The sequence below is a fragment of the Panthera onca genome, chromosome D4, assembly GCF_046562875.1.
Source record: "Panthera onca isolate mPanOnc1 chromosome D4, mPanOnc1 haplotype 2, whole genome shotgun sequence".
Classification (NCBI taxonomy): Eukaryota; Metazoa; Chordata; class Mammalia; order Carnivora; family Felidae; genus Panthera; species Panthera onca.
This window is the reverse complement of record NC_138351.1, coordinates 46,380,407-46,404,483: the sequence shown is the minus strand read 5'-3', so window position 1 is coordinate 46,404,483 and position 24,077 is coordinate 46,380,407. Positions and strand designations below refer to the sequence as shown.

Below are 24,077 nucleotides of genomic sequence, written 5' to 3'. Positions count from 1 at the left end.
GAGAAGTGTCTATTCATGTTTTCTGCCCATTTCTTCACTGGGTTATTTGTTTTTCGGGTGTGGAGTTTGATGAGCTCTTTATAGATTTTGGATACTAGCCCTTTGTCCGATGTGTCATTTGCAAATATCTTTTCCCATTCCGTTGGTTGCCTTTTAGTTTTGTTGGTTGTTTCCTTTGCTGTGCAGAAGCTTTTTATCTTCATAAGGTCCCAGTAATTCACTTTTGCTTTTAATTCCCTTGCCTTTGGGGATGTGCCGAGTAAGAGATTGCTACGGCTGAGGTCAGAGAGGTCTTTTCCTGCTTTCTCCTCTAAGGTTTTGATGGTTTCCTGTCTCACATTCAGGTCCTTTATCCATTTTGAGTTTATTTTTGTGAATGGTGTGAGAAAGTGGTCTAGTTTCAACCTTCTGCATGTTGCTGTCCAGTTCTCCCAGCACCATTTGTTAAAGAGACTCTCTTTTTTCCATTGGATGTTCTTTCCTGCTTTGTCAAAGATGAGTTGGCCATACGTTTGTGGGTCTAGTTCTGGGGTTTCTATTCTATTCCATTGGTCTATGCGTCTGTTTTTGTGCCAATACCATGCTGTCTTGATGATGACAGCTTTGTAGTAGAGGCTAAAGTCTGGGATTGTGATGCCTCCTGCTTTGGTCTTCTTCTTCAAAATTACTTTGGCTATTCGGGGCCTTTTGTGGTTCCATATGAATTTTAGGATTGCTTGTTCTAGTTTCGAGAAGAATGCTGGTGCAATTTTGATTGGGATTGCATTGAATGTGTAGATAGCTTTGGGTAGTATTGACATTTTGACAATATTTATTCTTCCAATCCATGAGCAGGGAATGTCTTTCCATTTCTTTATATCTTCTTCAATTACCTGCATAAGCTTTCTATAGTTTTCAGCATACAGATCTTTTACATCTTTGGTTAGATTTATTCCTAGGTATTTTATGCTTCTTGGTGCAATTGTGAATGGGATCAGTTTCTTCATTTGTCTTTCTGTTGCTTCATTGTTAGTGTATAAGAATGCAACTGATTTCTGCACATTGATTTTGTATCCTGCAACTTTGCTGAATTCATGTATCAGTTCTAGCAGACTTTTGGTGGAGTCTATCGGATTTTCCATGTATAATATCATGTCATCTGCAAAAAGCGAAAGCTTGACTTCATCTTTGCCAATTTTGATGCCTTTGATTTCCTTTTGTTGTCTGATTGCTGATGCTAGAACTTCCAGCACTATATTAAACAGCAGCGGTGACAGTGGGCATCCCTGTCGTGTTCCTGATCTCAGGGAAAAAGCTCTCAGTTTTTCCCCGTTGAGGATGATGTTAGCTGTGGGCTTTTCATAAATGGCCTTTATGATCTTTAAGTATGTTCCTTCTATCCCGACTTTCTCAAGGGTTTTTATTAAGAAAGGGTGCTGGATTTTGTCAAAGGCCTTTTCTGCATCGATTGACAGGATCATATGGTTCTTCTCTTTTTTTTTGTTAATGTGATGTATCACGTTGATCGATTTGCGAATGTTGAACCAGCCCTGCATCCCAGGAATGAATCCCACTTGATCATGGTGAATAATTCTTTTTATATGCTGTTGAATTCGATTTGCTAGTATCTTATTAAGAATTTTTGCATCCATATTCATCAGGGATATTGGCCTGTAGTTCTCTTTTTTTACTGGGTCTCTGTCTGGTTTAGGAATCAAAGTAATACTGGCTTCATAGAATGAGTCTGGAAGTTTTCCTTCCCTTTCTATTTCTTGGAATAGCTTGAGAAGGATAGGTATTATCTCTGCTTTAAATGTCTGGTAGAACTCCCCTGGGAAGCCATCTGGTCCTGGACTCTTATTTGTTGGGAGATTTTTGATAACCGATTCAATTTCTTCGCTGGTTATGGGTCTGTTCAAGCTTTCTATTTCCTCCTGATTGAGTTTTGGAAGAGTGTGGGTGTTTAGAAATTTGTCCATTTCTTCCAGGTTGTCCACTTTGCTGGCATATAATTTTTCATAGTATTCCCTGATAATTGTTTGTATCTCTGAGGGATTGGTTGTAATCATTCCATTTTCATTCATTATTTTATCTATTTGGGTCATCTCCCTTTTCTTTTTGAGAAGCCTGGCTAGAGGTTTGTCAATTTTGTTTATTTTTTCAAAAAACCAACTCTTGGTTTCGTTGATCTGCTCTACAGTTTTTTTAGATTCTATATTGTTTATTTCTGCTCTGATCTTTAGTATTTCTCTTCTTCTGCTGGGTTTAGGCTGCCTTTGCTGTTCTGCTTCTATTTCCTTTAGGTGTGCTGTTAGATTTTGTATTTGGGATTTTTCTTGTTTCTTGAGATAGGCCTGGATTGCAATGTATTTTCCTCTCAGGACTGCCTTCGCTGCATCCCAAAGCGTTTGGATTGTTGTATTTTCATTTTCGTTTGTTTCCATATATGTTTTAATTTCTTCTCTAATTGCCTGGTTGACCCACTCATTCGTTAGTAGGGTGTTCTTTAACCTCCATGCTTTTGGAGGTTTTCCAGACTTTTTCCTGTGGTTGATTTCAAGCTTCATAGCATTGTGGTCTGAAAGTATGCATGGTATAATTTCAATTCTTGTAAACTTATGAAGGGCTGTTTTGTGACCCAGTATATGATCTATCTTGGAGAATGTTCCATGTGCACTCGAGAAGAAAGTATATTCTGTTGCTTTGGGATGCAGAGTTCTAAATATATCTGTCAAGTCCATCTGATCCAATGTATCATTCAGGGCCCTTGTTTCTTTATTGACTGTGTGTCTAGATGATCTATCCATTTCTGTAAGTGGGGTGTTAAAGTCCCCTGCAATGACCACATTCTTATCAATGAGGTTGCTTATGTTTATGAGTAATTGTTTTATATATCTGGGGGCTCGGGTATTTGGCGCATAGACATTTATAATAGTTAGCTCTTCCTGGTGGATAGACCCTGTGATTATTATATAATGCCCTTCTTCATCTCTTGTTACAGCCTTTAATTTAAAGTCTAGTTTGTCTGATATAAGTATGGCTACTCCAGCTTTCTTTTGGCTTCCAGGAGCATGATAAATAGTTCTCCATCCCCTCACTCTCAATCTAAAGGTGTCCTCAGATCTAAAATGAGTCTCTTGTAGACAGCAAATAGATGGGTCTTGTTTTTTTATCCATTCTGATACCCTATGTCTTTTGGTTGGCACATTTAATCCATTTACATTCAGTGTTATTATAGAAAGATATGGGTTTAGAGTCATTGTGATGTCTGTATGTTTTATGCTTGTAGTGATGTCTCTGGTACTTTGTCTCACAGGATCCCCCTTAGGATCTCTTGTAGGGCTGGTTTAGTGGTGACAAATTCCTTCAGTTTTTGTTTGTTTGGGAAGACCTTTATCTCTCCTTCTATTCTAAATGACAGACTTGCTGGATAAAGGATTCTCGGCTGCATATTTTTTCTGTTTAGCACACTGTAGATATCGTGCCAAGCCTTTCTGGCCTGCCAAGTTTCAAAGGAGAGATCAGTCACGAGTCTTATAGGTCTCCCTTTATATGTGAGGGCACGTTTATCCCTTGCTGCTTTCAGAATTTTCTCTTTATCCTTGTATTTTGCCAGTTTCACTATGATATGTCGTGCAGAAGATCGATTCAAGTTACGTCTGAAGGGAGTTCTCTGTGCCTCTTGGATTTCAATGCCTTTTTCCTTCCCCAGTTCAGGGAAGTTCTCAGCTATAATTTGTTCAAGTACCCCTTCAGCACCCTTCCCTCTCTCTTCCTCCTCTGGGATACCAATTATGCGTATATTATTTTTTTTTAGTGTATCACTTAGTTCTCTAATTTTCCCCTCATACTCCTGGATTTTTTTATCTCTCTTTCTTTCAGCTTCCTCTTTCTCCATAACTTTATCTTCTAGTACACCTATTCTCTCCTCTGCCTCTTCAAGCCGAGCCATCGTGGATTCCATTTTGTTTTGCATTTCGTTTAAAGCGTTTTTCAACTCCTCGTGACTGTTCCTTAGTCCCTCGATCTTTGTGGCAAGAGATTCTCTGCTGTCCTGTATACTGTTTTCAAGCCCAGCGATTAATTTTATGACTATTATTCTAAATTCACTTTCTGTTATATTATTTAAATCCTTTTTGATCAGTTCATTAGCTGTTGTTATTTCCTGGAGATTCTTCTGAGGGGAATTCTTCCGTTTGGTCATTTTGGAGAGTCCCTGGCGTGGTGAGGACCTGCAGTGCACTTCCCCTGTGCTGTGGTGTATAACTGGAGTTAGTGGGCGGGGCCGCAGTCCGACCCGATGTCTGCCCCCAGCCCACTGCTGGGGCCAGAGTCAGACTGGTGTGTGCCTTCTCTTCCCCTCTCCTAGGGGCGGGATTCACTGTGGGGTGGCGTGTCCCGTCTGGGCTACTTGCACACTGCCAGGCTTGTGTTGCTGGGGATCTGGCGTATTAGCTGGGGTGGGTAGGCAAGGTGCACGGGGGCTGGAGGGGCAGGCTTAGCTCGCTTCTCCTTATGTGATCCACTTCAGGAGGAGCCCTGTGGCAGCGGGAGGGAGTCAGATCCGCTGCCGGAGGTTTGGCTCCGCAGAAGCACAGAGTTGGGTGTTTGCGCGGAGCGAGCAAGTTCCCTGGCAGGAACTGGTTCCCTTTGGGAATTTTGGCTGGGGGATGGGCGGGGGAGATGGCGCTGGCGCCTTTGTTCCCCGCCAAGCTGAGCTCTGCCGTCCGGGGGCTCAGTAGCTCTCCCTCCCGTTGTCCTCCAGCCTTCCCGCTTTCCGCGCAGAGCTGTTAACTTATGACCTCCCAGATGCTAAGTCGCGCTTGCTGTGGGAACACAGTCCGTCCGGCCCCTCCGCTTTTGCCAGCCAGACTCGGGGGCTCTGCTTGGCCGGCGAGCCGCCCCTCCGCCCCGGCTCCCTCCCGCCAGTCCGTGGAGCGCGCACCGCCTCGCCGCCCTTCCTACCCTCTTCTGTGGGCCTCTCGTCTGCGCTTGGCTCTGGAGACTCCGTTCTGCTACGATATAGTCTTTATTTTAAAGTCTAGATTGTCTGATGTAAATATGGCTACTCCAGCTTTCTTTTGTTGACCATTAGCATGATAGATGGTTCTCCATCCCCTTACTTTCAATCAGAAGGTGTCTTTAGGTCTAAGTGGGTCTCTTGTAAACAACATATAGATGGATCTTGTTTTCTTATCCATTCTGTTACCCTATGTCCTTTGATTGGAGCATTGAGTTCATTGATGTTTAGAGTGAGTACTGAAAGATATGAATTTATTGGCATTATGATGCTTGTAGAGTTGGAGTTTCTGGTGATGTTCTCTGGTCCTTTCTAATCTTTGTTGCTTTTGATATATATATATATATATATATATATATATATATATAGGTGTATATATATATATATATATATATATAGGTGTATATATATATATATATAGGTATATATATATATATATATATATAGGTGTATATATATATATCTATATGTCTTTTGGTGTGTATATATATATCTATATATCTTTGGATATATATATATATATATATATATATATATATATATATATATATTTCATCTTTTTTCCCCTCAGTGAGTCCCCCTTAAAATTTCTTGCAGGGCTGGTTTAGTGGTCACAAACTCCTTTAATTTTTGTTTGTCTGGGAAACTTTTTCCCTCTCCTTCTATTTTGAATGACAGCCTTGCTGGATAAAAAATTCTTGGCTGCATATTTTTCTGTTTCAGCACACTGAATATATCTTGCCACTCCTTTCTGGCCTGCCAAGTTTCTGTGAATAGGGCTGCTGCAAACCTGATCTGTCTTCCTTGTATGTTAGGGACTTTTTCTCTCTTGCTGTTTCACGATTCTCTCCTTGCCTGAGTATTTTGTGAATTTGACTATGATATGCCTTGTTGATGGTCAGTTTTTGTTGAATCTAATCTGAGTCCTCTGTGCTTCCTAGATTTTGATGTCTATGTGTTTCCCCAGGTTAGGAAAGTTTTCTGCTATGATTTGCTCACATAATCCTTCTACCCCTATTTCTCTTCCTCCTCTGGGACCCCTATGATTTTGATGTTGTTCCTTTTTAATGAGTCACTGGTTTCTCTAATTCTTAAATTGTGCTCTTTTGCTTTAATCTCCCTCGTTTTTTCGGTGTCAGTATTCTCTATAAGTTTGTCCTCTATATCACTGATTCTCTGTTCTGCCTCATCCATCCTTGCTGCCGTGGCATCCATCCGTGATTGCAGCTCAGTTATACCATTTTTAATTTCATTCCAGCTATTTTGTTACTTCTTTTATAGAAGGGATTCTAATCTATTTTCGACTCCAGCTAGTATTCTTATTATTGTGATTCTAAATTCTGGTTCAGACATCTTGCTTGTATCTGTGTTGGTTAAATCCCTGGCTGTTGTTTCTTTGTGCTCTTTCTTTTGGGGTGAATTCCTTCATTTTGTCATTTTGAAGGGAGAAAAGAAATTAATGAGGTAGAAAAATTGAAATTAAAAAAATTAAAATTAAAAAAATAGTTAATTTAAAAATTAAAAACATACACACACACAAATCGAATAGATGATACTAGATCCTAGGTGTGTTTTGGTCTGGGTGTTGAAAGTGGTTTGACAGATTAGAGAAAAAAAGGGGGGGGGGAGAAAAAGAAAAAAAAAAAGAAATCGTTTGAGAATTGAAAAAAATGAATACACTGAAGTAGACTAAAATGAGATGAGGGGGGTAAAATAGAATTTGAAAAAATATACACAAAAGTAAAGAATACAGTAGAAAAAAATTAAAGAAAAATATTTTTAATAAAAATTAAATATTATATGATTTTTCTTCTTATGTATTCAAGAAAAAAGAAAAGAAATGAAAAAGAGAAAAAAGATAATAAAAGAAAAAAGAAAAAAGGAAATTGTTTGAATATTTGAAAAAGTGGATACACTGTAGTAGACTAAAATAAAATGATGGAAGTAAAATAGAATTTGAATAAATTTACATAAAAGCAAAAAATATATTAAAAAATTAAATTAAAATATTTTTAATAGAAATTGAAAGTAAAAATGAAGTTTTTCTCTTTCTGCATTCAAGAAAAAGAAAAGAAACAAAACAGAGAAAAAAAGAGAAAGAAAGAAAAAAAGGAAATTGAAAATTTGAAAAGGTGAATACACTGAAGAAGACTAAAATAAAATGATGGAAGTAAAATAGAATTTGAAAAAATTTACACAGAAGTAAAAAATATAATAATAAAAATCAAAGAAAAATATTTTTAATAAAAATTGAAAACAAAAATGAATTTTTTCTCTTTCCGTATTCAAGAAAAAGAAGTGTAAAAGAGAAAAAGAAAAAAAAAGAAAAGTGAATAAATCAACCTGCTAACAGATTGAAGTAGGACTGAAATTACTTCGTTTTCCCCTAGAAGTCAGTCTGTGTAGTGCTTTACAGTCCATAAAGCAAGCCGGCCGTGAGACTTGTGTTCTTGAAGAGCAAAGTTGGCCCAGTTGGGTGGGGATCAGTGTAACAGCTCCGCTCTCCACTAGATGGCGCGGCTAGCCTACTGGGGTGGATTATTGCCACGCTCATAGGTGCGTATGCGCATGCGCGGGACTGGTGAAAATGGAACGACCCAGCTATCCAGTGTGTCCTCCCTGATTAGCGATCGCGCACTTGTTCTCTGCCTTCAGCTCTCGTCCACTCCCCACTTTTTCACTGTCTGTGACCAGGCCCCAGACAGTACCTCTCTCCCGAGTTTTGTCTCAGATGGGGCTGTTTTCCCTGGCCCCTTACTTGTGAAGGACTGCAGCTTTGACCTGTTCCGCCCCTCTGCAGGAGGGTCTCATCGACCAATGGCTGAATGTCGGCTGCACCCAGGAACGCTTGCTGGACCCTGCTGCTGCCGGTGCCCTGAGACTACGGCCAGGTGCCAGCCTATCCCAGAAAAAGTTCGCGAGATAGTGTAGCAGCAGGGTTTCAGGGATTATGGAAAATCACAACACACATCTGGCACCAGGCTTCACCCTAAACGACCTGTTCTAGCACCAGCGAATGTGGCCGTTTTCTGCAGTCTGCTGGGACCAAGTGGCTTCAACAGTCTCTACCAAATGTCCTTCCAGCAGTGGAACCGCTTTTCTCCGTGTGGCCCGAGAACCTCCCGGACCCCACTCTGTTCCTGGGGATTCGCCCTTCTCACCAGAGCACTGCCAGGTATCGAGCTGCAGAGTTTCAGACTCTGCACTCCCCCTATTTATAGAGTCTTAATGGAATTTAAACCCTCTCCTGTCTCCTTTCTCCCTTTTTAGTTTGGTCCTTGCAGTTGTTTCCAATTTTCCACTTTCTCTCCAGCTGCTTTTGGGGAGGGGTGCTTTTCCCGTATTCTCCCCCCTTCCCCAGTCTCGGTCCTCTCTCCGCCCCCAAAAGTGGTTCCCTACCCTTCGCAGCTTCTCGCTCCCCAAATTCACCTCTCCGCGCCGCGTACCTGCTGAATTCTGTGGTTCAGGTTGTGCAGATTGTTGTGTTAATCCTCAGATCAGTTTTCTAGGTGTGTAGGATGGTTTAGTGTTGGTCTGGCTGTATCTCATAGACACAAGACACACAAAAAACTTCCATGCTGTTCCACCATCTTGGCTCCTCCCCGTCTTGTGATATTTTTGGAGGCACAGTGGAGAAGACAAAATTCGAAGAAACCAGGAAAACAGTTTTAGAAATTATGAAAGAGAGGGTGATGAGAAATAGGACACTCAAAGATTTTTACCCATTGACTCTCACAACCCTAATTCAAAACCTATCTCTTGGGTTAGTATTAGGATAAAGTAAGTGAGTACTTCCCTCAAGCACAGAATTAAAGAAGGTACCAAATGTAAAGAATCCATATAAATAATATCTAAATCAATGTTAAACCATGTATACTAATGCAAAACCTTCATGAAGTACAAACACCAAAAATTTAAATAAAGGCAAGAAATCAGCCTGCACTTGAAAGTTCCTGAGAGTCTTCAAAGGAAGGAGCAGGATGCATAGGAAATTTGGGCAAATTCCATCCAGTCTTTCAAATTCTTACAAAGAAAATGAAAAAATTGACCCGCTAAATGCCCTTAATGCTTGCAGACAACTCTTTAACCATAGAGTCAAGGTGAGGTCCTATGAAAGACGCTTCACTAACCAAACGTTAAATACAAATTATTTAACACTGTCATGGGGACACAAAAGATCATCAAACATACAGTTCTGCCAACTGGAAGAAGTAAAGGAGTAACCTTCACTGTATTATTGAGTTTGTGTCCATCAGCGGTAGCAAACTAAGGTTATGTCCAAGTGTTGTTTTAATGTAAATAAAATATAGCTTCAATCCTATTGAAAAGGTTCCCTAAAATATTGTTTGAGTATTTTTATTGTGAAGAAGTTTTGATATTTATGTGTGACATTTTGATTTATTATGCACTGTCAACTATTTCATGGTGACCAAGTAGATGACAGTGCTGAGTGAGTTTCGCTATTACTCTTTTGCAAAGTGCAATCATATTCCCTCCTTCCCATGGGCAAACGGTGCTAGTAGTCAGCCGAGGGCTAGTGGACACAAGACTCCCTCACAGAGAGGATCCAGAGGATATGGACTCCAGACTTGCTGTGTCCACCAGGTCCTCACTGTGGCCCAGGCGAATGCTGTCATCCCTTCCACCCTCCGCTGTAGCCCAATCGTCCCACCCTCCTGTCTCCTATCCTCCCATTGCTTCATTGTCCCATTGCCCTATGGTCTTTAGTCCTGTCGTCCTGTCGCCCCTTCGCCCCAAGGATGCACCTCTCCGTTGCCCCAGCACCCTTTGGCCCCATCTCACATTGTCCCACCCCCCCATCACTCGTGTGCTTTCCTCCCGTTGTCCCAGCACCTCATCACCCTCCCATCATCCCATCCCCCAGTCGCCCCATCCTCCCACTGTCCTGTCATCTCTCGCCCCCACCAGTGCCCCATCATTTCAGTGGCCCATCATCCCATCGCCCTATCATCCCATCCTCCATTCATCCTGTCCTCCAGTTACCCTATCTTCCCAACGTTCCTTCCTCTCACCCCTCCACCAGCACCCCATAGTTGCAGTGGCCCATAGACCCATCAGTGCATCCCTTCCATTGTTCTGTCATCCCGTTGCCCAATCGTGCCATCATGCCGTGGTCCCTCTGTCTTTTTGCCCATGTCCCACAGTCCGATCACCCCATTGCTAAATGTGCACCTACATGTGTAGCTGTATGTTTCCCATCTTGCTATTATTTTCTTTGTTCCTATGGCTCTCTGTGTCTTTTCTTTCTTAATTTCCTGCCTCCTTGGATGAATCAATGGTTTTTCAATGGTTCCATTTTATCTCCATCATGGACTCTGAGTTATTCTTTTTAATTTTAGTTTCCTTTATACTCGTTACCATATATTATTTCAAATTATCACACTCGACCCTTTCTGTAGCTTTCCCTATATTGTTGTAAGACCCTTAAACTAGCATGCTTCATTTGTCATCATCCCACCTGTGGCTCTGTGTGTATGGCCCCTGTGACTTACCTCTTACCGCTATATGTGTTTTAAATGGCTGGACACAATTTTCTTATTTTGTATTAGACAATTCAATACTTACTGTTCTGTATACCTCAAAATTTCCATCTAGTATGATTTTCTCCTTTGCTTCAAGAGTATCTTTTAACCATTCTTACAGTACAAGTCTTACCATGAATTCTCTCAGCTCCTATATTTCTGGAAAAGTCTTTATTTACCTTTAATTTGAAGGATTTTTTTTGGGCTGAATTGAAAAGTGCAAGTTAAAAAGTTTTATTCCCTCAGCCTTTATATATGCCATTTAACTGATACTGACTTTGCATAATTTCTGTTGAGAAATCCAAAGGTAGTTTTCTTTTCTTTCATCAAATGTAATCTCTTCTGATATGTAACCACTTTAATATTTTTGTTTTACCAATTTTTCTCAGCAATTTTATGATGATGTGCTTTGCGCTGGTTGTGCTTGTGTGTGTGTGTGTGTGTGTGTGTGTGTGCGTGCGCGCGCACGCACTGCTTAGAGTTTATTGAGGTTCTTGGAGCCAAGGTTGGTGTTTTCATCTAATTCACAAAATTTCCTGCCATCATCTCTTCCAGTGTTTAGTGGGCCTTTCTCACTCTTATGGCCCTGGAAGAATCTGAGACCCTCATTTCGTTCCATGCTCCTGTTGGACACATTCTACTCTTGTGCATTTAAGGATCCTGATCTTTACATCTCTACCTCATTTATCCTTCTCTAAAGTGCATGTGGGTTTTCATTTATGTCTTCCATTTCTATCCTTTAGGAAGCCTTCAGGAAGAAAGGCATGTTTCTTGTTGAACTCAAGGAGATGTTGTTCTTTGCCTCGACATCACAGACAGTTTTCCAGTTGTTTCTCCTAAGAGCACATATTCAGACCTTCTTGATACATCGTGACTGAAACCGCACTCCGTTCCTTTTTCAAATCGAATCTTACACCAATTATGTATTCCATCATGATTTCATTTTCCTCTCTCATATAATAAGAGAGTTGACATTGATCTCTGTCTGGATTGGCAGGTAATCATTGTGGAACCATTTCCGGACAGTTGATCCCACCAATTGAACATCAGATATATACTTTATCCTAAACTTAACTGTCACTGATAACACAACCATTTTGGATATCATGTGTTTTACCAGTCTCGTCCCCAGTTTTCTTCCTTGTTACATTGCATTTTCTGTACTTATGAATACCTCTTACTTTTTCATAGACAATGTTATGTCTGGACTTCTCTACTGTTCCTTTGTTTTTGATTAAATGAAGATTTGATGTTTAGGGAGAGCAATGATTTCAGAAAAATCATAACTTCTTAGACATCATTAAGTAATGAATTTGCAATGGATATGATAGCCAGGGATGCTTCTGTCATAAGATGAAAACATGAAAGGTAATCAGAAAATTTCTGTTCTCCAATATCTAACAAGCAAAGTTAAAAAGCAAGAGCATCATCAGTAAAAGCCAGAATCAAGAAAGGGTATAATTTGGGGATTCAAATGTATGAGAATTTCATAGTAAGAATTGTTAGTGAGATTTATGCCTGTGATAAAGGATTATGTACTGCATGTAGATTTTACCCAGGAATTTAAATGTTTGATCTTGAATAATTCACTTAACCCCTCTGGATCTCAGTTTCCCCATAATAAAGTAGGTTGGAAATGTTCCTAGAATTGTATTAAATAATCTAGAATATTTCAAAGTACTTAACAGAGTGTCTTCCACTGAGTGAGGACTTAACAGGTGCTGACAAGTTTCTTATTTTTTCATAGGCGTCTACAAGAGGATAGTAAATTGATAGCCTTGTCTCTGTTACTCACTAAAGAATGTTGATAGTCTAAACACACAGAATTGGGAACATGTGAATCTCACTTGTATGTAATTGTATACATGATAATATAATGTACACATTATACATTCTGATACCTAGCACATTCCTTCTTCCACTTTGTTTCCCTGGACCTTATTCTTTCACTCCCATATCATAATATTTCCTTCATCCCAAGAGTAGGAACCACCCCGCCTGCCCACCCCCCACCCCCTCGCTGCAATGAGCTCTGCTCTCTACATTCACTCCTCACTAACCTGTCCTGTCCATTCATAGAGCTGCTTCCTCTTCCGTTGTGGTTTCTGTCTGGCAATTTTACTTCCAAGTACAAAGCCACCAACTGAAACCAATAGCTGTGTGAAAGTTCTAGGTTTTTTTGCAGACTCTCCTAGGAGAGGCCTTGTTTTCTTCTTTTTCTCCTGGTGGCTATTTTTGGACATGAGAAGATGTCCCTGCTACAATGATGTAATGGTGGCAATAGGGGAAAAGGAAAGAGAAAGGATCATTTTACTCTGTGGCCTGTCATGATATTTACAAAGGAAGAATGCCACCTACAGGCCTAAGAAGGACAAAGATAGTGACCAAGTCTGGAGATCTGGCTTGTGTTCTAAGTGCAAATCTGCAGGAGATTTTTCTCAAGAGCAAAAAAGTCTCCTATCTGGAAAGAACTGACTCTAATAGTATAATAGGTCAATTTCTGTAGTTTTTATATATTTTTGAAAAAAACCATACTTTTCTTAGAGAGTTGGTAGCTTCACAGCAAAATTGACTACAAGATAAGGAGATTTTTCACATACTCCCTAGTTCTGTATTTGCATAATCTCCCCTATCATCAACATTCCCTCACCAGATGGAACAGTGGTTACAATTGCTTCCAACCTTGGGGCACCTGGGTGGCTCAGTCAGTTGAGTGTCTGACTTTGGCTCAGGTCATGATCTTGTGGTCTGATCTGTGAGTTTGACCCTCACATCGGGCTCTCTGCTGACAGCTCAGAGCCTGGAGCCTGCTTCAGATTCTGTCTCCCTCTCTCTCTGCCCCTCCCCCACTTGTACTCTGTTTCTCTCTCTCTCTCTCTCTCAAAAATAAACATTTAAAAATTTTAAAAAAACACAAAAAAACAATTGCTTCCAACCGTGTAACTGTTAGCTCTTAAGGTTGTGAACATGTCTTAAATATTTCAATGATCTGTGGCACTCCAAAGCTCAACCTTGGAGCAGTCCAACAAAACCTTATTCCTTAGTATTTATTCTCTCATTGTTTTTCATGAGTATCACACAAGAAGCATTGACGTTGATATCGTGGAAGAGACACAAAATGTTTCCAAGCTCAGTGTGTCAAACGTCGGGATAATGGGGCTCTGTGATTGGAGGAGTCTGTCTCCATTGATTTCTGGGTCTCAAAGTCATCTTGGGAGAGGTGTCCTTTGCTTACCTGTGAGCTGTCATTGTCTGTCTTGTGGATGTTGCTTGTATCTGAGCCTCAATATTATACAGGCTCTGGGAATTAAATAGAAGTAGATCATATTTTATGATTTAATTCTACAAAACCTACCAAAACTTCAATAATTATATCTAGTACTAAACAGAAAAAAAATATGTTGACAGTGCCTTCAAGAGTATCTAGAGGCAGGTGCAGTTAAAACTTATATTCTCATCAACACAGCATTAAAATCCAGGACACTAAAAACAAATGTCAAGTAAATAAGATATTTTTACAATTGCTGTTAGCAATTTGGAATTATTTTAAATATTTGAATACATTGAAATCATTAATATCTCTTTTTAGAAATTGATAATTTGCATATTTGGTTTACATTTTATAATTAATATAAGTAAATACATTATAAATTACTCATCACATTTAGTAATACATTTAAGCATCAATGGATTTAAAATTTAGCCTGTAGCTTAAAATTTTTAGTCATTATTATCCCTGTACTTATAAAGAATAAAAAGAGTAACTTTACACTCTCTTTTGTATGTACAAAAATCAGATATAAATAGAGTATAAACTATATATAGAGAGTATAAACTATATATATTATATATATAACATATATATTTAACATTATATATAACATATATAACATAACATAACATTATATATATAACATATATATATTATATATATATATATAATATATATATATACATATATGGTATCTGCGTTATTAAGATCTTGGATGGTTCAATTAAAAAAAAAAAAACAAAAAGACTCTGGACACATCACCAATAATGAAAATAATATATATGGTTGGAAACAGTGCTCTAAACCCGTGTAGAAAGTACATAAAGGAAATCAAAAACAGAAGTGGAAAGTAAGGGCAACCTTCAGAAACTGAAAACTACTATGTTCCCTACTTAAGCCACGCGCACAAGGGAAGATGTTCAGAGAACCTAGAGCCACGGGTCACAGAGTCGCCCACCCCAGCCAGGCCGACAGCATCTGCAAGATCCCCGATGGCGCTGCCCTCTTCCTTCTTGGTGGCCCTGGTGGCGCTGGGCTGCAACTCCGTCTGCTCTCTGGGCTGTGACCTGCCTCAGACCCACGGCCTGCTGAACAGGAGGGCCTTGACGCTCCTGGGACAAATGAGGAGACTCCCTGCCAGCTCCTGCCAGAAGGACAGAAATGACTTCGCCTTCCCCCAGGACGTGTTTGGTGGAGACCAGTCCCACAAGGCCCAAGCCCTCTCTGTGGTGCACGTGACGAACCAGAAGATCTTCCACTTCTTCTGCACAGAGGTGTCCTCGTCTGCTGCTTGGAACACCGCCCTCCTGGAGGAATTCTGCACGGGACTTGATCGGCAGCTGACCAGCCTGGAAGCCTGTGTCATGCAGGAGGTGGGGGAGGGAGAGGCTCCCCTCACGAACGAGGACTCCATCCTGAGGAACTACTTCCAAAGACTCTCCCTCTACCTGCAAGAGAAGAAATACAGCCCTTGTGCCTGGGAGATCGTCAGAGCAGAAATTATGAGGTCCTTGTATTATTCATCAATAGCCTTGCAGAAAAGATTAAGGAGCGAGAAATGAGACCTATTCAACATGGAAATGATTCTCACTGACTAATAATACACACTTTCCATGTGTTCTGCCATGTCAAAGACTCTGATTTCTGCTGTAATGGCGACAAGAATGTAGTCAATTTGTCAAATGTTTTCAAGGAGTATTAAGTAACATCATGCCTACTCTACAATCACTAGTTGCTTACAGATAACCATGCTGATGTCTATTTATCTATTTAAATATTTATTTATTTAAATATGTATAATGTATAAATTATTTCAAGTAATACTATGTGTACCTTTATGTTGCAGTAATATAATAAAATGAATTCTTAATATTTAGTAAGCATATCTTTTTTTATTTCACTTTTACTGCAGGAAGTGTTTGTAAAAAGTACCACCAAGCCTAATGGTGCGACTTGATTGAAAAATGGACAACAAAATTCATTTACCCATCAGATTCTATTAAAATCAGAGGTAACAACTGACTTCCTCTAAGGCAAGTTGTTTGTCGCCCTTAGGACATGGGACACAGTAAATACAGTTCCCGCTGTCTTTATCTTCGATTTTCATAGGGACAGAAATCCAAAAACAATAATCCTGCTTAATATTACATTGAAGAAGGGAAAGAAGTGAATTCATTCAACTGATGCTACAGTGAGGAATGTCAGGAATAAAAGTGAAAGCTGTCGGTCTCCTCTACAGTTGACTGATACACATGGAAGTGCCCATGCCCGTTGTAGTGGATAGGTGAGCTTATATTTTACAAAAAACGCCGTGGCTAGAGGTCCATTCTAGTCCTGGGAAGCCAGAAACAGAGGTGGTCATGGGGTGAGACAGTGTAGTGTGACAAAAAGACTTATGTTGATTCTAAGAAAAAGCAGGGGAGAGAAGAGCCACAAAGGATAGGCAGGTATACCGGCCATTCAGTAGAAGGATAACAAGAAAGGATGATGTTGAGTGTGTTTAAGGAAATAAATGTGCTTAGAAAAGCATCAGTGGATTCAAGGAAGATGTGGATCTAACTAGCTGCTATGTCACAAAAATCGATACCACCCATGACTTTCAGGAGAACTGGTTTGGTGGAATTAATAAGTAGAAACCACACTGGAGCATGTGGTAACATAAATAAGAGAAGTTAGTTCCTCTGAAGTGGAGAAGAATATAGTGTGGGTTCTCAGAAAATAATGTGGGTTAGTTTTTCCGTGCAGAGTTTTCCCTTTTGTGCCATATGGTTTTCGTGAGTGATTTCATGGATTTAATGTACCAGTAAATCGTATTAATGCATTTAGTATTATATTTCTTTTGAGTCATGACTTACTGAGTTACTTAAATTGTTTATCCTTTCTTGGTTATTACTACCTTGTGTATCAGCAAGGTGATCAACCTTAAGAATTCACTAGGCAAGAAGAGATAATTAATTTAATCCTTCATCAAAATATCTATTACCACTGATACAATAATATTTCCTGGAATTATTGGCTTTATTAACTAATTTGCTTACCTTTCGTATTGTGACAGTGGTTTACTACAGCCACTTTATAGCACGTTTCACCTTCTAGGAGAATTTGATATGATAAGAATTCTTTAACGGTACTCACTGGTAATTTCTCCCAGTTTTACGAATATTACAATCTTTGGTGGATCCCAAAATAACACAATTGTCATGGACATGAAGACTGACAGACTTTTGGGGCACCTGGGGATGCTCGATTAAGCGTCCAACTCTAGTTTTCAATTCAAGTCATGAGCTCAAGGTTTATGAGATGAGCCAGGTGTTGGGCTCTATGCTGACAGCATGGAGCCTGCTTGACATTTTCTCTCTCCCTCTCTCTACCCCTCTCCAACTCATGCTTGTGTGCGCTCTCTCTCTCTCTCTCTCTCAAACTAAATAAATAAACTTTAAAAAAAAGGACTAACAGACTTTCTTCACATGAGAGTGGGAAGCTGGGTCAGGCATTGTGTTTCTTAGTATTTAAGGCAATGAAAAGAACTGGTTAAAATCAGCTAAAGACACAACATGAATAACAGAAATCCATAGAGAAAATGTGAGTTGTGTATAATTCAGGAGTGAAAAAAAACATTTAACAATTAAACAGAATGTTCTAAATAGTAACTGAACTCAGGCACTTGAAAGGCACCAAGATCACATCTTCCATAGAGTAGCAATTGAAAACATGGTTCGTATGTCCTTATTTTTCTTCATACAGTGGCTATAAATGAGAATAGTGTTTGTCTCTTTCTGCAAAATTCTTACTGTGTGTCCTACCTTTCAGTAACTGACCTTCAAAGGAGGCAGCCTAAATAAACAGAAATCTGTCATGAATTCTAGAGAAGGCTGACTGATTCATTCCTCATTTCAAAGAAGTGTCTTATTTATATTTAATGAGGAAAGGTGGCTTGTATTAATATCTGAGTTTCAAGAATAAGTATCTAGATGGGAGTACAGAAGAATATAATGTTTCATTAATATTCTGGCACCTGCCCCACCCCCAGCATTACAGGATACATTCCCCTGTCCTAATCGTTTCTTCCCTGTCCCAGAAGGAAGTCCCCACACACCCTGTCACTCACTCCCTTCAACTGTCAGCCTATTCACACAGCAGCTTTCTGGTCTGTTGTGGTCTCAGCTTAAACGTTTCCCTAAAGAGCAGCATGTCACAAGTAGAAACTAAAAATCAAATGAAATCCCTAAGTTTTGCAGAAACATCTTCAAGAAACGCTTTTTATTTACTACCGTCAAATGTGATGTAATAGCACTTGTGGCGAAAAAGACAGAAAGGAGGATCCGGTTGAAGGGTGGGCTACCGAAGCTCCTCTCAGAGAAGACCACCCCCTGGTGGCCACGTGCAGCAAGGGCAGCGACCAAGACTGGAGGGCTGGCTTGGGATCCCTGCAGAAATCCCGCCACTTCTTGAGGATGTCCCCTCAAGCTGCAAAAAGCTACCAGCTGGCAACAACAGATTCTAACGCTGTCTATGACAAGGACTAAGTATTGCCCTGAAACTCTCTATAGCCATATTCAGTTTCAATCCCAGAGGTATTAAGTGCTAAATACTGGAAAGTGTTGGAGAACCGAGTCTCAGGGTGGGAGGCACGGGCGGGCGAAGGGAGTGATCACCATCCGCCAGCTCTCTCCTTTGAGCCTCAGGCCAAAGCAGCTATTTTCCTGATTTGGGGGAATTCAGTGTGGCCTTCACTCTTCCCTCTGCCAGAGCTCCCGGCCCCCAGTTTGCTGCACCGATTGTGTTAACCAGCCCTTTGCTTTTTTGCCAGCAGAGAAGTCACTTCCCTTTTTTCATTTTCATGACATTCAGACCTATATTTTCTTTTGCCCAACACAATTGTTGTGTTTTGCTTTCTAGGAGAGTTGAAATGAGAAACAAAAAAACAAAAACCTGATATCTTGGAAATATAGAGAAAAATGGTGCAGCCCCTCATTCTTTTACTTGCCTTTGTATTAACCTGCAGATGATATAAAACATGATGCAGGAAGAGCAAGACAATGTCCAGTAAACCACTGAGTAAAAACTAAGTCATTAAAATTCTTTTTGTTGTTGTTTTTTAAATTTAAAATGAAATAACACGAGTAAGTAAAGGAGAGAAGTCTGTTTCTCCCCGACATAATAGCCGGGGCCTCACCCCCTACATTCTGACCCTCAGACAGATGTACAGACTAAGAAGCCAAAGAGAAATACCCAGACTGAATGAACAATGGAGAGTAGCTAGTTTCTGTGCTGGAAGCTGTTGACTACAGTACAGTATTAATAAACTCTTGCCGCCTACTGTATTTAATGTAACTGGCAATAAGGCAGCAGAAGAAGGGTCTATATCTGCAGGCAGCCTGACCTAGAATGAAGCAAAGCATTCCTAAGCTTCCTCTTGTATGGAAAAGCAAAGGACTGTCCACAGGTGCTTAGAAATGACAAAAAATACACGAGAGCCAGTTGTGGACACCTTCCAGCATTTTGAAAAATCCCAAATTTCTGCCAAACACCGTGGCCTGAGACCAAGCATCTGAGCATGGGAGAGGATCACCCACAATCCAGCAGTGAGAGAGAGAGAGAGAGAGAGAGAGAAAGAGAGAACCATTGGCTCAGTGGTGATCATGTGACACTCAGCATCACCTACTACCCTTACTGCAAGACATCGCTCCTTTATCAAGTTAAAATTTATTAGAAATGTTTGCTCCTCTTGACGAACACTCAGAGAACAAGTTACTCACAATCCAAGGTTTTACTGTATTTGTTTACTAAAGGTGAAATGATTACAGTTGGGTCACTCCCTTACTTAGAGGAAACTAACTGTGACCCTCAGCATCTGAGGGCTGTTGACACTTTGATACCTGCTCAGGAAAAGAAGGGGTCACCACTGAAAACTAGGGTGTCTCACACAAACACTCCAGGGACAAGGCCAAGGATCTAGGGGCATTAACTCTTTTGCTAACAAAGAACCTAGCCTCTCCACAGCAGAGGAATTCTAATGTCCTCAGGACAAGGTGAGCCTGCCCTCGGGGAGTGAGTCCAGGAGAGGTTGGGTTGAGGACACTCAGTCACTCCAGAGGAACATGTTAGTAGGGGTGATAACAACCTTGCGCGTGAGGGTTTGCTGAGAAAATAAAATGATCTGGGATTAGAATCTTCACAGCTACATGTCCCAGACCAGAACCGGGCTTCCTGCTGGGGACACTGGCACAGTCTGAGGAGCACTGTAGACAGGTTACAAAATGGCAGAAGGATAGTGTCTGTATTAGTCTTGACCCTGAGGCCCCAGTGAAGCATAACTGCATGGACCTGCATCAATTATTTCTAGAATGAAGAGAAACATCCAAGAAACTCATTCACTTATCACCACAAGTCTCTAATGTGAATACAACAGTAGTTAAAACCCAGTCCTGGTTCTAAAGAGCTTATTTACCGTACGTGGTCTGGTCAGAACCTAGCAAGATACAAAAACCCATAGGAATGAAGGAGCCTGTCTCTGTATGAAGTAAAGAGGGTAAAAACCTAGTCCACAATCAAGGCCAGTTTCTTTCTAACACAAAGAGCAATGTTCATATATGAAAACATATATGTGAGCAGGTGTGTGTATGAGTACCTACATGCCTACATCACTCCAGTCTTTAGGACAAAGACGTTTCTCATTTGGTTGATAAGTGTCCATTGGGGTGGACATATCAGAAGTTTATTGGGAAATAAAGCTTCCATTGCCAACGTAGTATTTTAGATTGATGACATCTTCTTACACAATAAGGAGAATGCATAAATGAAAACAAAAAAAGGAAGTAGAAGTGGAGAGGATGTTCAGAAAATGAAATTGTCCGCGTTCCCTATTTAAGAGCCATGCTTCGAGGCCGTGCTCAGAGAACCTCGGCCCCGAGGTCCCCCAGCCGCCCAGCTCAGCCCGCCCAGCAGCCCCCTCGGCTTCCCCATGGCTCTCCTGCGCCCTCTGCTGACCGCCTTGGCGCTGCTCACCTGCCGCCCTGGAGGCTCTCTGGGCTGTGCCCTGCCTGGGAGCCACGCGCAGGTTAGCAGGGACAACTTGGTGCTCCTGGGCCAGATGCAGAGACTGTCCCCTTTCTTGTGCCTGCGGGCCAGAAAAGACTTCCGCTTCCCCCGGGAGATGCTGGAGGGCGGCCAGCTCCGGGAGGCCCAGGCCGCCGCCGCCGTCCTGCGGGAGCTGCTCCAGCAGACGTTCAACCTGTTGCACACGGAGCGCTCCTCGGCGGCCTGGAGCCCCGCGCCGCTGCACGGACTCCGCTCTGGCCTCCACCGGCAGCTGGAAGCCCTGGACGCCTGCCTGGTGCAGGCCACGGGCGAGGGAGAGCGCGCCCCGGGGATGCACGGCCCTGCCCTGGCCATCAAGAGGTACTTCCAGGACATCCGCGTCTACCTGGAGGACCAGGGATACAGTGACTGCGCCTGGGAAATTGTCAGACTGGAAATCATGAGAGCCTTGTCCTCCTCGGCGACCTTGCAAGACAGCTTGGCCATCAAGGATGGAGACCTGGGGTCACCTTGAAGTGATTCTCATTGCCTGACGTGCCACATCACCCTGCACTATGCCTGCTCACTTCAAGAGACTCTCACTGCAGCCTTCATTACAGAATTTATTGACTTTAATTCCACAAATATTTTGTGAGTAGTATTAAGCAAGAATATGTAAAAAAAAAAAAAATCCGGCTTCAGGATCATCAGTCCTTAAGAGATGATTGCCCTGATGTTATTTATTTATTGTTATTTATTTATTCTTGTAGCTTATCATATTTATATTTATATTTTGATATAAAAGATATTTCCCTTTACACTGTATTAAAATTGATAAATCATATTCACCTATTTTATTAAATATGCATTTTGTCTTATTAAATTCTTATGAAAGACAATTTCTTGAGTCTCTTTATTCTTAAACCCTAAATCCAAATCTTGGTTGTTCTAAAGCAAATGGAAGAATGGATGGTAGTATTCATCTACTTACTCATCCTTTCAGTTCATGTCATATGTAAACAGGAAATCAAGACGGCAGATGCAGAATCACCTTCACAAAGCACAGCGGAGTAAATCGAACATGGCAACTTCTGTGTCAAAACTTTTAGTCTCACAGGGAAAGAGGCATTAAAAGAGGATAAATATTTTAAAAATTTTAATTATATTAAAAAACACAAAATGATGTAAAGGAAAATGTTATTCTTACATAGAAGCTTTAAATACAATAATTTTGAGACGGGGGAAGATGCACTTGGGAAATACATAATTGCAGAAGTCTTGCTGGCTGTTGGGCATGGGGTCAGCAATGAACAACAAATGCTATGCGGGGGTGGTATTAATTTGAGATTCTTTATTACATAATTGGGAATGAGCACATGGGAATGGGTGTGGTAATTTTTGTCTTTTATTTGAGAGAGAGAGAGAGAGAGAGAGGGAGAGAATCTCATGCGGGCTCCATGCCCAGTGTGGAGCCTGATGCGAGGCTTGTTCCCATGACCCTGGGATCATGACCTAAGCCAAAATCAAGAGTCAGATCCTCAAACAACTGAGCCACTCAGCACCCCTGGATATGGTCACTCTTTTTTTTTTTTTTTTTAAAGGTTAAACTTTGATTTAGAAAGGCTGAAACAATTGTATGTTAATTGCAACAGCTAGGTTGTACAAAAATATGACTTGAAAATTCCCTTTTGATATTCTTGAAGAACTGGATTCCCATTACATACATGCCTTATTCTCTCTTCAGACCTCTGATTTCAGACTGGAGCTGAGCAGAGAAATGGCTGAGGGTCCCTCAAATCATTCTTGGGCTCCAGACAAGGTGCTGGGCCTCTAAGGAAATAAGCAGGTTATGGGTAAACCATACCTGTTAACTCTGGAGGCTTTTTGGTAGCATGCAAGAACAAACTGCTCCATCCTTAACTCTTTCCAGGAGTTCGACCCAGGGTACGTCAGTGGGCATCATAAGCTAGGTGAACGTATCACCATCAGGACAACCGGTGTTCACCCTGGGAGGCAGCTGGGTTCCTCCAGCTTGGTGAGGATGCTCATGTAATGCCTAGTTTGCAGGGATAGATCTTGCCCCATCCTCCAACCTGTGAGGTCTTTTGAGCTGAACCACATTCTAACACGTCGGCCCTCTTCCGCTCTTTAGTGTTCCAGTGTGCACCTGAACCCGAGTGCCATGAAAAAATTAGCTGGATATGGTCACTTCTAAGTAGAGTGGGCAATGAGAAGAGACCTAAATGTAGTCCTGCAGACCCTCAGCATTTGGAGGCAAAGCAGAGGATAGTCTGCCAGGGGCACAGAGGTGGCGTGGCCAGTCCAGCTGGAAGGACACATGGGGACGATAACACATGGGGGGAGAGACCCCCACAGGGAAGAAGGGTCAGAGTGGTGCTCACAGGGTAGGTGCAGACGAACTGCCCAGGGGGTCTGAAAACAGATGCCATAGGTGACCTTAGCATGATCTGGTTTAGTGGAATTAATGAGGCAGAAACAAGATGGGTGTAGGTTGAAGAGGAAACACAAGAAGAGGAATTACTGGCACTGTGTATAGGAAATTATTTTGGGAAGCTTGTTTGTGAAGTGGAGACAGAAATAAGGTGGGACTTTGAGGAAAATGTGGGTCGGCGGTTATGAAGAGTTTGGGCGCCCCCTTCTGGCGGTTGGGGCGCAGCGAGGGGGCCTTGGAGGCGCTGCGGATTGCTGTCCACGCGTGTTTCACTATGGCCTGAGGAATCACAGATCGCAGTGACATAATCTATTCGCTAATAGTGCTGGTGATGCTTTGTGCCAGCCCCCCTGAATCTGATGGTTGTGAAAAACAGGAAATCATGCTTTTGAGATATCTGAAAAATGATAGCTTCTCAGTCACGCCAGAATAACAGGACCTGGGTTTTTTGGGTTTTTTTTTTTTTTTTTTTTTTTACCACAAAATAGATATCAACAGCCAGAAGGCACAAGCCACCTGTTTCTGCCATCAGATTCTCAAGCTGTCCCACAAAGACTACAATACAGATCTTCAACCTGTTTATACAGAAAACTACAGCACGGCTTGGAGTGGATCTGCTGGTTACATTACTCCCGAGGAAGTCTGGAACAACAGCAGAAAACGAAAGTAGAAATTCTTCTGGTTTGTGCTTACTTGAAGGTACCTAAAAGCACTTGCAAGGAATCAGCAACCGTCTAAAGAGCAAGGAATGTAGCTGCTGAGCCTTGGAGGTTTTTAGAGGGGTGGCTGAAG

General features: G+C 41.3%; 2 protein-coding genes across 2 annotated transcripts; both read left to right on the top strand.

Annotated features, from left to right (window-relative positions):
* The first annotated feature begins 14,650 nt into the window (after positions 1-14,650).
* LOC144614060 (interferon alpha-like) lies at positions 14,651-15,424 on the top strand. The gene has a single exon (XM_078436161.2). The coding sequence runs from the start codon at positions 14,806-14,808 to the stop codon at positions 15,373-15,375; it is 570 nt and encodes a 189-aa protein (XP_078292287.1). The 5' UTR covers positions 14,651-14,805; the 3' UTR covers positions 15,376-15,424.
* A 5,353-nt stretch (positions 15,425-20,777) lies between these two features.
* Positions 20,778-21,477, top strand: LOC144614061 (interferon omega-1-like). Its single transcript, XM_078436162.2, has one exon. It carries the CDS (start codon positions 20,778-20,780, stop codon positions 21,366-21,368), a length of 591 nt encoding a protein of 196 aa, XP_078292288.1. The 3' UTR covers positions 21,369-21,477.
* Positions 21,478-24,077: the final 2,600 nt, after the last annotated feature.

What these genes read in the sequence shown, in the direction of transcription:
- LOC144614060 (XM_078436161.2), top strand. Translation starts at nt 14,806, where the DNA reads ATGGCGCTGCCCTCTTCCTTCTTGGTGGCCCTGGTGGCGCTGGGCTGC.
- LOC144614061 (XM_078436162.2), top strand. Translation starts at nt 20,778, where the DNA reads ATGGCTCTCCTGCGCCCTCTGCTGACCGCCTTGGCGCTGCTCACCTGC.